The 16,685-nt window shown below is 38.1% G+C and overlaps 1 protein-coding gene across 1 annotated transcript in view; it reads left to right on the plus strand.

The window, feature by feature from the left end:
- Window positions 1–16,685, plus strand: part of LOC126418476 (mitogen-activated protein kinase 1) — a 363,697-nt gene that overhangs the window by 311,170 nt on the left and 35,842 nt on the right. Inside the window, exons 2-4 of the mRNA XM_050085252.1 lie at window positions 55–181; window positions 1,634–1,744; window positions 2,602–2,736. Of these exons, the coding sequence (XP_049941209.1) occupies window positions 55–181; window positions 1,634–1,744; window positions 2,602–2,736 (373 nt within the window). The remainder of the gene's footprint in view (window positions 1–54; window positions 182–1,633; window positions 1,745–2,601; window positions 2,737–16,685) is intronic.

Here is a 16,685-nt window from a genome sequence, read left to right on the forward strand (position 1 = left end):
ATCTAACACTCATTGCAGATAAGATTTTATAATGTTCCCCTTTTTGGTTTTCAGATCTGCCTACGACAATGTCACAAAAACGAAGGTGGCAATTAAAAAGATCTCACCCTTCGAACACCAGACGTACTGTCAGAGAACACTAAGGGAAATTAAAATCCTGACGAGGTTTAAGCATGAAAATGTAAGTACTGTGACATTTTGAGTACTGGACATATCTGGGCAATAATTAGATATTTATTGTATTTTTCCTTTGTTCTGATTAACAGAACTGAGTTATTTCTGGATGAATTGTAATAACAATAGTAAATAAATCAGTACCCATTTAGTATGGGTAGTTAACATAAGCATCCGGTTACTTTGTTTTCTGTATCTTGAAATTTGGTGGTCACCAACATGCTTTTCAAATTTGAAAACATGAAAAGGAGAAGTAAATGTAACATTTTGCTTATAAAATGTTTACATTATTAACGTAAATGGAAACAGAAGAACGACTGCTTCTAGAATGGAATATTGCAGTATCTGCAGAATTTTTCCAGAAGTTGTATGAAGCAACAGAAAACAAAATTGATATAAATAACTGAACACGTTTCATAGAAGAGAAACAGACATACATTATTAAAAACACAGATGAAATACCACTTCACACATTAAAAACAACAAATATAAAACTATCTCAGATACTGAATTGGCAAGGAGGAAGAAGAGATACAAATAGGAGCAAGACATTTCAATACTGTTAACTGGATTTGGTAGCTCTGATAAGGCATCTCCTTGAAACAAGAAACGATAGAGACAAGGCACAAGAGGAGATGACAAGAAAAACATGTAGCTTAAGAAAACAAGAAGCTGGTGTAGCGTTAGTGGAAGTGTAGTAAGAATGATAGGCAGTGAAAGAATACTCTGAGGAAAATTCAAGGAGTCTTAGATGGGCTGCAGCACTTTCATTTGATAAAAGTTCTAGTAGTGTCGTTGCTGCCCCCCCCCCCCCCCCCCAACCTCTTCTCCCTTGTTGTACATTACAGATAATGGAAGTATAGTGATAATCAGTACTGTGATTTTTTTCAGTCATAGGTGTTTCTAATTTATTCTCTGTGTTGTTTTCCAGTTACTTATATAACCCTTTTTCAGAATAGGTTATTTGCAAGTTCATTTAGCCTTCAAGGTTCTGCACAGCTCTAGTCATTCTGTTGACTGAAATGGTATGCTAATGTCATCAGGACTGTCAGCAGTCATCCCAGTGACTCATGAAACTGCAGATTTCACATATTAATTGTTTATTGAAAATTAATTTTACATGGCATATTTTTCAAATGCTTATGGATGCTATGAATTTTCCTTCCAGTAATATTTATTCCAAATAATAATTTACAAACAAACAAAATTTGGTTGAAATTGCATTAAGCATTTTATTGCTTCACTCATTTTTGCTTGTGCCCTTTCTCTTTGTCACTCCTAAAGGGTCAATCAATCCAGTGTTTTTTCTCACTCCTTGTTGTAAGTAATATGTGTACAAATTTTATGTGAAATTGCTCCAAAAATACATACTTTTGTATATGTCTAGTTGCAGTTTTTCAGGTCTATGTTTCTATCACGTTATATTTGTATTGTATTTAATTATGAATATGTTCAACAGATTATAGATATCAGAGACATAATTCGAGCAGTGACAATAGATCAGATGAAAGATGTGTACATTGTGCAATGCCTTATGGAGACTGATCTTTACAAGCTCCTCAAAACACAGGTAAGGCTATATGGAAAGGCAGCTTATAAATTTACATCACCATTTGTGCATGTCAGATGAGGGAATTAATTTTTGCAGCTATATTGTGCTTTTCTATTTTAATACTATTTTAAACTTTGTAGGAAAGTTTTTGTACAATGTAAATACTCTTGAATAAAAGGAGACACTCACTGAAAAGTAGAACCGTTGAGTTGTCAACAGGCACACCAAAATGGACAACTTTCTAGCTTTCAGAGTTATCGTGTGTGTGTGTGTGTGTGTGTGTGTGTGTGTGTGTGTGTGTGTGTGTGTGTGTGTGTATTTCACTGTAGCTTGTCAAATGACAACTTCAAAAGCTAGCGTGTTTTCTTTCTTTTGTCTGTGTGTGTGTGTGTGTGTGTGTGTGTGTGTGTGTGTGTGTGTGTGTGTATTTCACTGTAGCTTGTCAAATGACAACTTCAAAAGCTAGCGTGTTTTCTTTCTTTTGTCTGTGCCGATTGACAACTGAATACTACTTTTCGGTGAGTGGTGCCCTTTAAACCAAACGTATTTGGTCCTATTTCAGTTAGTCTCAAGTTTGGAAAGTGTCATATCGTTAAATTTTCTTTTCTGTTTCCAATTGAATGACAAAGGTTAATAACAGTAATGAACTCCATAGTTGAAGGTTCAGTGCTTTCTTCTACATTGTCTTTTATTGCTAAAGATATTTTGATGTAATCATAATCTGTCCATTTCCTATACTCTTTTAATTTACAGGTAGTTTATTTATTTAATCAATGCAATTATTTTGCCTATAAAACAGCTCGTAAGATCTGATTTCTTTATTTATAAGCTTAAATTTCATGTCTACTAATGAGATATCTATTCTGATGTTTCAGAAACTGAGCAATGACCACATTTGTTACTTTCTGTATCAAATACTAAGAGGCCTGAAGTACATCCACTCGGCAAACGTGTTGCATCGTGATCTCAAACCCAGCAACTTACTACTCAATACAACTTGTGATCTCAAGGTATACTAATTCATGTTCATTTAAAAAGCTTTTGTGATTTACTGATACTTTCCCACAATGAGCACATTTTAACTTGGTGGTATAGGATAATTTGAGCCTAGGTGAACATCTTTAGTGGTGTTAAAGTATTGTTATTTTTATGAGTAATGGCAGAGTAAGGTGGTGCAGTGGTACAACACTGGATTTATATTTGAAAGGACAGCAGTGGAAATCCCATCATTTCATATTAGTTTCAAGAAGTCCTATGAAGACACTAAGCACTGGACTAAAAGGAATTGATTAACACACTGTCTGAACAGGCTTTGGAAGGCCCAGTGGTATTGACTGACCACCATGTTATCCTCAAGTGGTAGGCATCACTGGATACGGATATGGAAGGGCATGTGGTCAGCACACTGCTCTCCCGGCCATTGTCAGTTTTTGTGACTGGAGGTGCTACTTCTCAATTAAGTAGCTCTTCAGTTGTCCTCACAAGGGCGGAGTGCACCCCTCTTGCCAACAGCACTCAGCAGACCGAGACACTCACCCATCCACATGCTAGCTGATCCCAACAGCACTTAACTTCAGTGCTCTAACAGGAACCAGTGTTACCACTGCGCCAAGGTCATTGCCACAAAGAATACTAATAGATACAAATAATGTTAATATCCATTCTGAACTTAGGTTAAACCATTGATGTCTTTGTAGAGAGTGTTTTCAGACTTGGTACTATAATTGTGTTTTATTATTGCCTATAATTATCTTTTTATAAAAAGGTCATTACATATATCAGTTTGTGGATGATTTTGTTGTTTTCTTCTACCCCTTTAGACTTGCAATTACGATTCATCAATTTTAACCTCTGAGTCAATGATTACAGGATAATTCATGTAACACAGATTATATATTTTCTATGAAAGGAATCACATATCTAAATATTAATGACACCTATTAATGTACCAAAACTATCAGTAATGGGGGGGGGGGGGTCCAATTTAGGACTTGGCTAGTGTGCATAAATGGCTGATAATGAAAGGCTTAAAGGTCCTCCTGCCATCCAGAATAATGTCCACCTCGCAGTTACTGGAATTCTGCTTGCCTACCAACTGCAGAATGGTAGGAAAACTGACCATAAAAATGAGGTCATTTGGGAACTGTGTGGAGCAGGAACCTTTATAAAATAATTGTTTTATTGGAGTGAAAAACTGTGTGGCAGTATAAGCTAATAAGTCTGTGGAGGAGGACTCGCATGGCTGCTACACGGTATTCTATGAATATTTCCTATGATTTGCTTACCAGATATTTCAGTTTCTGAAGTACCGTTAAATTCTTAAATTGCCTTGACCTCCAGGGTGCTCTTCAGTCTCTCCAGTGAACATACCAAAAAGGTTAACATTTCATAACATCTAGGACTTCCTCCTCCATGTACTCTGAAAAGGAGAAATGAACATGCAGAATAATCAGAGAAAGAAACCTCTCTGTTGTTACTGTGTAGAGAAGTGGCTAGCAGTAAAGGACAATAAGAAGCAGTTTTTGAAACCAAGGACCTTTCTTCCACTTGTACGAGAACTGATTCTTGTCCTCCTCCAAATAGGGAATGTTTAGATTCTATCTTTGGTGAGAGGTACACCACTGTGCTGTATTTCATTTTACAGATTGTTATGCATCACATTTTAATGCAGCATGTCATGTTGTTGTTGTTTTTTTATTTTATTATTATTATTATTATTATTATTATTATTATTATTTTTTATTTTGATACTTGGTGTGCATTTGATTTTATCTCGCAAGATGCGAGGGTGGTTTGAAAAGTTCTCGAAACAGAATAGGCTTGGTCCAACAATGTTCCAGTGCCTTGATCGCATCTCGAAAATGAGTTTCCTCCAGGCCTACACAATAGTTGTCAACTCCAGCTATCAGTTCTTCATCTGAAGTGAATCTTTGTCCACCAAGAAAATTTTCAGTTTTGGGAAGAGATGGAAGACTGGCAGAGCCTTATCAGGTGAATAAGGCAGGTGTGGCAACAGTTCGTACCTTAGTTTGTGTAATTTTGCCATGGTGACAGCAATTATCATGCAGATAATTTTTTCATTTCTAATTCTTTGGTTAACATGTGATACACCTTTTCAGATGACATCTGGCAAATGTGAGCAATTTCACGCACTTTCAATCAGAGATCCTCCATGACCATTTTGTGCAATTTTGCAGTGATTTGTGGATTAGTTGCACATCTTGGCCAACCACTGCGCGGATCATCATCTAAGCACTCCCGACCAAAAATTCAATCACTGTTTGAATCTCAGTTTTTTCCATCTTCGCAAATCACTACGCGGGAACAACAACAGAGCCATGTAACTGCCACTGCTCTCTTCCAAGAGCACTGATGTGGCATGTGTTTACAGGCAATAGGCCAATGAATATCACGTGAACAACTCGTTGTACTAGCACTGATCTCTGATGGTGGTTCCGATAACTTTTCAAACCACCCTTGTACCTGTTAGTATGTTATTGGGCAATTGTGGGTGGGATGTAAATAATAGGAGGTAATGGTAAGCATCCAATCTACAGTCAAGGTGTTAAGTGCTGGCAGGCACACGGATGAGATTCAAATCGTTGCTGAATTTTTGGACCGTGTTCTCCTTCAGAGCTAATATATGGCTACATTTTGCTGCCAGGCTACATTTTCCAGGTGCTAAAGGCTGATTGATAGGTTTTGGAGTAAATTAACATTGTGTGTGTGTGTGTGTGTGTGTGTGTTTGTGTGTGTGTGTGGGGGGGGGGGGGTGGTTCACTGTGAAAGCAAGAAAAACAGATGGTTTTATCTGAAAAGGTTTGTAGGCTTGCAGACAAGCACATTGTCTTCATCCATTATGTGAATGTCCATTCATTGTGGAGCTGTAGATTATCCAGTACATAATTTTATTAGTCCCAATAAAGCAGCTTCAGTGATTCTTTGAGACAGCGTATTCAACACTTCTTAATGAAAACACAGTGCTAATTAAAACTGACAAATTTGTAGAGCCTTTAAATACCTTGATCATTGACGAACACAGTTAGCTTCAGAGGCATATGATGCCTCAAATAAAAGGTACTGTTTTGAACTGTAAATGACGCTGTAAGTGCCACCACAAAAAACACTGGATGTCAGTGTAAACAGTTGGTAGAGTATGTGAAACCATGGTCAGAGATAAACATAAAAACTTTAAGATTGCGACAGCATGAAGAATTTAACAAGTATGCAGGAGTGAGTGTAGGTTGAATAAATGAGATCCAGTGTTACACTAGAACATGACCGACTTCGGAGATGGCTTGGTCGAACCAAGAAAGCTATGATTCTGGAGGCACTGCTCAGAATGTATTTGAAACATGGCATAATGTGGACTTCCTGATCACTCCAGCTCTCTATTGCCAACGACTTTACATCTGACGTGCACATCAATCCCTTCCCTCTCTAAGAGGCACATAGGACTGAAAATGACAAGACCTGTGCCAGAGTTGACGAATCAAGGGATGAGGGGGGAGAAATCTCCACCAGGAATTCTACCTGGGTGCTCTCAGCTTAGATGTTGTGGATAATGTTTGAGATGGTGACAGGCTGATGAGCCACCAGAGACTGGTGGTCAAGGACTGGTGAGAATGGGCGAGCAACTTCTGCTGGCTGCAGTGGCTGGTGGGTTTCGCTAGGTCAGGGCACAAATTATATGCCATGTGACACACAGTTGATGAGTAATTCTGTGGGTGCTGCTGGGAGTTGGAGTAAGGGTGGTTGGTCCCTCCCACCTATTTTACTGTCACTGTTCATCTGATTAGTGGTGCATGTTGCTTAGTGATATATGAGTGTAGCTGGTTAGTGTTGTCATCACTTGAGTCCAACAGTGATGGCTTGTTACCGCTCAAGTGTCTGCCTGAAAGAGTGTGCCCAGAAAATGGAACCTTGTTCTACTGTGACCTCAGACCAGCGGTGTGCGAAGGCAGCCATGACAGATCGACGAAATACCTTCGCTGTGTGCTGGGCAGCATCTCAGTCGGACTCTGCCTGTCAATTGGAGTGGCCCAGCAAGATGCCAAAAAACTGGACACGGCATCCTCTCTAGAGACCGTCTGGACTGTTTTCTTTAGTTGCTGTTTGTATGTCCTGATCAGCCACTCAACCTCTGCATTTGATGTCGTATGGAACGCCGCTATTGTCAAGAGTTGACTTGCATTTCGGTGGCAGAGCATTAGTTTACTCATGTTGAACTTTGAGGCAATCTGTAGGAGAACAACTACTTCTTAGCCGAGATTGCTATAGAAAGCTTTAGTGTAAATAACCGGTTTCGATAAAACTAAGTTACCATGTTAAGATCTATAATAAAATTACAAGAAGTGCTAGAAACTGTTATATAAATAATGCAACATTAACCCAAAGAAGAACAAGGTGACAACATATTTTCATAAAGTTTATTAAACATCTTGTGCCAGCTATATGCAAAATCTTTCCATTGAATTTCCAGTTACATAAAATGTGAAATGAGCGATGCGTTGGCACATCAGAATTAAAATTACTATGTGCATCACAATTCGACGAAGCAACTTTCCCATGACATTACATAACATGGATGTCTGCAGCCATTTGTCTTCATACATCAACCTTTTTTTTTTTTTTAAAAAAAATGGGCTATGCAGTGTGGATGGAAACTTGAATAACCCATGGGATATGCCACAGACCTGGCTTAAGCTAAAATAATTAATAAGAGAATACTTGGAAGCTTCCCTCAATAAATTCTTTTGCTACACCACCGTAACTTGAGGCCTACGTGCAACAGCGTACAGTTGAAAATGCTGAAGAACTAACCACACTAGATACGTAGCATCTGTATGCAACAGGACCACTTTCTATATGAAGAGGAGAAGGCTATAATTTGTTAGATGAAATATATTTTATACTTTCAACTGTATGCCGCTGCACATAGACCTCGAGTTAAGATGATGTAATAAAAGGTTTGTTAAGGAAAGCCTCTGAGTATTCTTTTATTATTTATTTTTGGCTTGGCTGGGTCTGTGGCGTATCCTATGGGTTGATTCTCCATCCACATTGGATAGCCTTTTTGTAAGTTGATGTATGAAGACAGATGGTTGGTTACATTACTATATTCCTAGGCATTAATTTATATATTAGTCCATAACTTATTAATGTAATGCAATAAATGAGCTTTTGTAGATTTGAGAGTCAGGATTGAGTTTTGATTTTTCATGTTCTTTGGCTACAGATACCCACGTACCCAATCCAAGATGCGGGCTGTAATGATTTTTGACAGTTTTCTATTGACATCCTACATAGTATTCATGGCCCTAACATAGGTTATCACAGTGTCTAATTTTTTGGTGCATTGAATATGATATGTTACCCTATAATGGTAGAATTTTCATATAGGTTGTGGTAGCTTTAGATATTGAGTTGAACATCACTGTAGTTTGATTTTAAAAACTTACTAAAATTTTTTTTAGCATAAAATCTAACATAAAGAAAATTATTTTTGTTTTGTAACTGTTTCATTTACTTAGTGGTACAGTTAAAAACAACCTTGTTTTGTAATTGTATAACACAAGTTTTGTAAATATGATGTATAGAGTTTCTTAGCAGTATTCTGTCAAGAAGAAGAAAAACCATCAAACATATTTTATAAACATTTTAGAATTTCTTTTTTTACATTGAAGTGCCAGAGGAACTGAGATAGTCATGTGTATTCAAAAATAGAGAGATATAAGCAGTCAGAATATGGTGCTGCAGTCAACAACACCGATATGAGACAACAAGAATCTGGTGCAATTGTTAGATTGATTACTGCTGCTACAGTGGCAGGTTATCAAGATTTAAGTGAGTTTGAATGTGGTGTTATAGTTAGTGCACAACTGAGGTAGCAGTGAAATGGGGATTTTCCCCACACAAACATTTCATGAGTGTACCGTGAATATCAGGGATCTGGTAAAACATCAAATCTTTGACATTGCTGCGGCTGGAAAAAGATCCTGCAATAACGGGACTGACAGTGACTGAAGAGAATTATTCAACAAGACAGAATTGTAACCATTCTGCAAATTGCTGCAGATTTCAATGCTGGACCATCAACAAGTGTCAGCGTGCCAACCATCGATGTGGGGTTTCGGAGCCGCAGGCCCAATCGTGTATACTTGGTGACTGCACGACACAAAACTTTACACATCGCCTGGTCCCGTCAACACTGATGTTGGACTATTAATGACTGGAAACACGATGCCTCGTGGGACGAGTTTAATTTCAAATTGTATCGAGCGGATGGATGTGTACGGGTATGGAGACAGCCTCATGAATCCATGGACCAAGCATGTCATCAGGGGACTGTTCAAGCTGGTGGAGGCTCTGTAATGGTGTGGGGTGTGTGTAGTTGGAGTGATATGGGGCCCCTGATGAGTCTAGATATGACTGTGACAGGTGACACGTATGTAAGCATCCCGTCTGGTCACCTGCGTATTCAAATATAGAGATATGTAAACAGACAGAGTATGGCACTGCAGTCAAATGCCCAAGTCCAACGGACCTGGGCAATTGCAGCAGGACAATGCAAAACCCCACATGTCCAGAATAGCTACAGAGTGGCTCCAGGAATGCTCTTCTGATTTTAAACATTGCCACTGGCCACCAAATTCCCTGACATGAACATTACTGAGAAATATGGGATGCCTTGCAACATTCTGTTCAAAAGAGATCTCTTAGGACTTTATTGACAGCCCTGCAGGATCCGTGGTGCTAGTTCCCTCGAGCAATACTTCAGACATTAGCCGAGTCTGTGTCACGTCATGTTGGTGGCACTTCTGCCTGCTTGCGGGGGCCCTGCACAATATTAGCCAGGTTTAACACTCTCTCTGGTTCTTCAGTGTGCATGTATAAATTCAGACATGCCAATGCATTGCTCATTTCATGTTTTATGTACCTGGAAATCCAATGGAAAGATTTTGCGTGTAGCTGGCACAAGATGTTTGTTATAAGCTTTGTGAAGATATGTTGTCATTTGGTTTTTCTGTGGATTAATGTTGCATTATTTGTGTATCAGTTTGTAGCACTTCCTGTAATTTTATTATAGATCTGAAGATGGTAACTTAGTTTCACTGAAACGGTTATCTACAATAAAGTTTTTTTATAATGATTTTGGCTAAGCAGTTATTCTTCTCCTAAGTAATCACTACATACCGCACCTTTGAGCTCAACACGAGTAAACTAATGTATATTGTGCCACGCCAACCACCAAGGTATGTGCAAAGCCTACTCACATTACAAAACAAGGTTGCAGGACTCTGCGCCAACATACTGTTCAACAAGAAGTGTTTACAACTAAATGTGATGCCAAAGTATGCAAGAATTTATATTAACAGCGATTCCAGAATTGTAAGTAAGGTTATAGCTAAAACTAAAATAATATGAATCAAAATACAGAACTGGGAAATTTATAAAACAATTCACTTAATGCAGGATAAACGAAGTAAGGTAGAATTAGTTTTAAAAAATGTTTTAGCAAGAATGAAATTTGAAGTTATGAAAAATTTTATTCTTGATAAGATACAAAGTTTACTTCATCATGTTAACAAAAGGCAGTGTAAGAAGTTGCGTAGTTTGATGACCAAGACTTGTGGTAACAGTGTAGCTAGAATAGTAAATGCTACTGTCTTTGCTAAACTTGTTGGAGAATTTAAGTAATATCTGTTTCAGTGATGCAGAAATTTATTTATTAGAAAAGGGTTTGTAATATTACTTGCAAAGTGTGTGTCTTCGATAGGGTGTGAAAGAAGTTGCAAAAACTAAAATAGCATTAGACACTTGAAACATGAGTGAAAGTAAGTGTACGACAACAGCAGTTAAAGCATCTAACTTCATTATTTATAAGTGTGCTGGCTCAACCCAAACAACAAATGAATTTAGGGTCTTGGCCTTGATTAATAAAAAAATATTGTGATACAGCCAAGCGATTGTAACCAAGGCCGATAAGAGTAACCTGTGGTCATAATACATGGCCAGGATTTTATTTCGAAATCAGAAAAGTTCTTTTCTGAAAATAATACTTAAGGTATTGAAGAATACCCAACTGACAAATGTAAGTGTATTCTTAACAAGAAAACTAAAAAGGGTAATTTCATTTTAGATGAAAGAGAAAAGAACAATTTAAAAATGATGAATTTCAGGGTTCATGCTTTGCGCCATCGGTTCAAGGTACATAAAGAAGACCAACGTGTTAGGCTGATTGTAGATGGAAAATTTGCACCTAATTACAAATTGAATAAATCTTCAAATAAAAAATTAAAGGAATATTATGCTTTCAAAAACTCAAAATCTCATAAATAGTTTGGAACTGGCATCATTTTCAGAAAATGTTGACATTCTGAATGATTCAAAGTTAGTATCTTATGATAAAAAAATTAAGAATAAGTTTGTAACTCGTCAGAAATTAAGTAAGGCAGAAATTGTCTAACTGATCAAACTCTTGGAATTTTTTATTTAATAATAAAATTGTCATCAAAATGAGGGTAATTCTGGCATAATGGCCGATATTTTTGTGAACAATCTTTAAAAAAATTATTTTCAAGTCTAATAACTTAATGATAGAACTGCGTATTACCGATGTTATGTAGACAATGTGATTGCCCTTATCAGTAAAGACGAAAAAGGTGTGTTAGAGTATCTAGAGGCTCTGAATGGTTTACAAAAGAATATTCAATTTACAGTCAAGTTAGAGAAAGATGAAAGTTTAAATAATTTGACTCTTACAATTTACAAAGGTAATGGGAAACACAAATATAATATTTTATACAAACCTCATATACAGGTTCGATCATAAGAGCAGACTCTTGTCACCCTCCATGTTTAATACCTTAAACATTAAATTGTGGCACAGTATCAGAATTAATAATGACAAATATAAAGAATAGGTTGTATATAAACTCGAATGTGGGCAGGTCGTTTTTTTGAGATATGCAGTGCACACTAGTATGTATAACAAAACTGCTTCTGGAGAGCATCTTCAGGAATTTAAGCATAACATTACTGGCATTTATCACAATTTGAAGGTCTTACTCAACGCCCCTAAAAGTAAGAAACTTGATATTTTCGAAAGTATGCAGGTATACAGACACAGCAAACAATACAAAGAAAATGTTCTTAACGATCAGTTGTATTTTGCTGATAACAGTTTCTTCAGAATATTTCATGATATTGTATAAATTGGTGTCTGTGGACTTTGCTACATATTGTCTTAGTTCCATACATCTGTATCAGTTGGTCATCAGATATAAAATTATTTTTGAGCTTTGGACCTTGAATTTAGACCGTGGGCTAAATTTATGTGATCAAATGTTTGTTTGTGTGGATTTGATACTTTGCTTAATTAATTGGTGTTCAGTTATATTGCTCTATCTTTAATCCCATTTTACTGTTTCCTCTTAATGTAAGAGATTTTAGCAAGTTTAGTTCCCTGTGGCATAAGGGTTTTGAAAGTAGACCTCGAGCTATGTAGCATTGTACATGACTTATAAGCATTGATTTTCTTTACATGTAATGTCAGGCGAATCTAAGGGCTTCCACTTTGTAGCTAGTGGGTGGTAATATCTTGTAGCATACAGACGCTAGGTATCAGAAGTTTCTATAAGTAATGTGGTTAGGGCTTCTGTACTTAACATAATGTCGTCACATGTAAACCTCAAGCTATGTTGCTGTATAAATGATATATTAACATAATGTCTAAATATTCTAGTACAACTTATTTTTTGGTTAGAGGAAGGGAATATCCCCATTCATGCATTTGTAGGAAGTGGAAATTGCTCATATCCTCACCTTCAATACTTACTGGCTTAGGGTTTGGGTGTAGACCTCAGGCTATGCTGTTGTGTATATAATTGTCTTCTTTATACTTTTTAATTGGTGGACAATAATATCTGACTGTACGCAGAAGCTAGGTTGTCGTGTTTCATATTTAATGCATCTGTTCTTTAAATTTCCGCTTAATTTTGTTAAATGTTAATCTTGAGCTGCATTGCTGCATAAATGACAGGTTATCGAATATCTCTCGGTATCTTTTCACAACTCATTTTATAGATAGAGGAAGGTAATTTCCTAATGTAGGCTATTTCTATGCCATCAGGTATCGCTTACTTCATTATTACTCCTCCAGTGTTCGCTGTACAATAATAAGGGTCTACTATGTATTTCATAGGTAGTTATCTAGCAAAGCTTTGGTTGTCTACCCTTCAGATAGAGGATGATATTAACCTATTGCATATGGGTGCTAGGTATCTAGTGTGGTTTCACTGTAGACCTCGGGCTACATAGTAGTGTGTATGTCGTGTAAGTGTTGATATATTTCATATGTAGGTATCTAGCGAAGGTTTGGCCATCTATTCTTCAGTTGCCAGGAAGTGAAAATGTTTCAGATACTAGCCTTTACTCTTTAATGAATTATTGGACAGTGGCTTTACATAAACTCGGAGCTATGTTAGGGTGTATATGTTGGGCTACTTTATACCTTTTAAATGGAGGACTTTTGCAAGCAGATGCTAGGTTCTCATTGAGTCTTACATTCAGTTAGCCTGTTCTGTAACAGTTCCAACTTACATTGGGGAATGTAGGCGTTCTCTTAATATCCTATTTAATCTCATTGTGTAGATAGAAGATAACATATCTGTTGTTGAGGCAGTTGGATGTCTCATATTTTTCTAATACTCCTTCAGTATATTTTCTCGCTATGGTCTGAACGTAGCCAGCAAGCTGTAAAGTGATGTATACGTCGCATAACTGATGGTGTATTTCACATGTAGATATCCAGCAAAGTTATGGCCTTCTACTCTTCATGTAGGAAGTAGTATTATCCTGTTGAACACAGGTGCTAGGTATCCAGTGTGGTTAGTTATTCAGTACTTTCAGAGTGTATGATGCTGCACATAGGCCTCGAGTTGAGGTGATGTATAACAAGATTTATTAAAGGAAGCCTCTAAGTATTCTTTTATTAATTATCTTGGCTTTTGCCAGGTCTGTGGCATAGCCTAAGAGTTATTTAAGTTTCCATCCACATTGGATAGCCCTTTTGTAGGTTGAGGCATGAAGACATGATTGCAAGCATTACTATATTCCTAGGCATTAAATTATACATTAGTGCATAACTTAGATTACTATAATGCAATGAATGAGCTTTTGTAGGTTTGTGAGTCAGGATTGCATTTTGGTTTCTCGTGGTTAATGTTATTTGGCTACTGATGTCCGTGTACTAGATCTAAGGTGCAGACAGTTGACAGTTTTCCATTGATAGTCTATGTACTATTCTGTCCCTGATATAGGCCAGCACATCGGCAGTTTCTTGGTGCCTTAAATATGATGCATTGCACTATAATGAATTACGTATTGAATTTTTTACAGAAAGGATATATGTACTATAGTGGTTTTGGTCAGTTGGTCTCACACGTTGGCTTTTTACAGTTAGTCTTGTGCCGCCCTGCTAGTCATGATGTGTTATGTCACAGGAATGATGTAGTTGTTCATGAAAGGAAATCTGTTGCTCACTGTAAGATAGTACTGCTGTGACCACTGTTAAGGGGGGGAGGGGGGGGGGTGTGGTTTGACAAGTGTCTATATTGATCAGACTGGCTGAGGCTCCTGTATCTGATTGAAACTTGGTGCAAAACCCAGCTGTCCCCAAGTCTGCTGTGATACTGTGCAGCTGTAGGCTCACGTCCATTGACATGCTCTTGGGTTGAATTGCAAAAACAGGAAATTTGTCCAGCATTCTGCTAACCATTATTTCCTCCACATAGCTGCTAAATGACCTGGCATAAGGCAGACTTCACAAGTTGCAGAGAAATAGGCACATTGTCTCCTCTCGTGTAATGACCAGCAATCTAGACAAGAGTGTTGAACCCGCAAGAGTGAGAGGGGCGCTTTGGAAGGACGGCACTCCGCCCCTGCTGTGAATTCAGTTGCTAAGTAATGCAGCAGAAACAGAGAGCTGTCCAGTGGACTCCACCTTTGTAACAGACTGGTGACTGGACGCTGGATAACCTACTCCGTTACAACAATCAACCGACCGACCGCCTTGGCAATGTGGTCACCAAAGTGCGAACATATGTCAATGGGGATCTGTCTCAACTCTATGTTTTGTCAAGTGTCACCACCAACCAATTATTTGAAATATATTTTGCACTGCAGCTATCAACTCCTCAGACTCTGTAATGTGTACTGTCTCATCTAATGTAGAATCCAGATGGACTCGTGCTAGTCTGTACTGCCCTGTCTGGTGCCTGCCACATGATTGCATCACGAATTGGGGAGTCTGGATAGAATGTGCTAAATTGTTTACACTCTGAATTACATCTATTATGCTAACCTCTGTAACTGGACTATCCAGGGCACAAACACCTGCCTGGGACTTTCATTGCGTTGGCAGGAGTGCAACAAGGCAGCTGCCATGTGTGTTTACTGACTGTAGTAGCACATTAATAATTTACACAACTCTGCAAATTCTACTTTCTCAGGGTCCTTAAGGCCCAACAATTCATTTACCACATCATACAAACTACTGCTGCTGCTGCTGCTGCTGCTGCTGCTGCTACTACTACTACTACTACTACTACTACTACTACATCTTCAGAGCAACAAACCACTCTGAACTACAAACATGAGGTGCCCTACCTGGCAGTACAGCTTAAAGCAACATATACAATTTTCCCAACTTTCTGTGGTCTCATAAAAACTTGCAAATGGGGCCAGCAATGGAGCTGCACCCCCCCCCCCCCCCCCCCCCCCCCCCTCCCCCAGCCCTCATGCTGCCATCCACATGGCAAGCAAATGGATGAGCTGTTGGATTTGCTGATGTTGGCAACTGCTGCTGCTGCAGCATTCGTTGTCTCCCAACACTCCAAAAATCCTTGGTTCTTGATGGCCACTAAGCACATTACGAATGTGAAAGGGAATATACATACAAGAGCATGTTCTTGTTGCCAACTGTTATATCTCACACAACAAGATAGATTCACCTACAAAAAGCATTTGGAATGAATGTGGAATACTGCAGTGCATGACCCTGTGGAAAACACTGGGTTTTGTCAACGTAACTGGTAAGCACCAAAGATGTGATCAGAGGCAAACAGAGAAGCTGTAAGAGCATGACAGTGGGAAGAATTAAACACTTGTGCAAAGCAAGTGCAGGCCGAGTAAACAATACCTGGGCTCGTGCTAACATCTGACTCATTTCAGAACCCACAGGGTTTAATGAGGAAACCTTTGACTCCAAAGGCACTGCCAAGTGTGTGCATTTCATGTGGAGTGGTTCATTTTGATTCTCAACTGCTAACAACTCCTGAGGCTGGCACAGATACCATAATAGCAAAACAGCTTCAGCTTTTAACGTTCAGGCATTAGTGAAGTATGTTGAATGTGAAAATGTGTCAATAACACTGAGTTTGTTACATTTACAATAGATATAAAGGCAACATGTGAGAAAAAACCACAAATTTCTTTATTCCATTGATTTAGATTAATTAGTGTTGAAGTATATTTTGTGACTAAAGTGAAATTGGTCAAAATGATGATGATAAAGATTTTCATTTGGTGTGGTAGCAAGGCACTATCAGAAACAGCCATTGAAAATGCTGTTATCGTATGTATGTTGTATGTATATGTTATGTGTATTTTTGTGTATGTTTGCTCTGTGTTACTAACTTACCTCTGTAAATATATTTTAATCAGATAGAGGAAAAATCTACTCACTAAGCAGTAGCAAGAGAACACGCATATAAAGGTATTTGAATTTGCAAGCTTTTGGAGCCAGTGGCTCATTCTTCTAGCAGAATGGCTGCAGGGGAAGGTAGAAATGGCAAGCAAAATGGGGAAAGTCAGAAAAGTCGCCTTGGGTCGGGGGAGACTTACTGGACAGGATGAGAAGGAAAGACTGACTGTTGATTGTTGGGGAGTGCACTGG

This window comes from Schistocerca serialis, chromosome 1 (genome assembly GCF_023864345.2).
Source record: "Schistocerca serialis cubense isolate TAMUIC-IGC-003099 chromosome 1, iqSchSeri2.2, whole genome shotgun sequence".
Classification (NCBI taxonomy): domain Eukaryota; kingdom Metazoa; phylum Arthropoda; class Insecta; order Orthoptera; family Acrididae; genus Schistocerca; species Schistocerca serialis.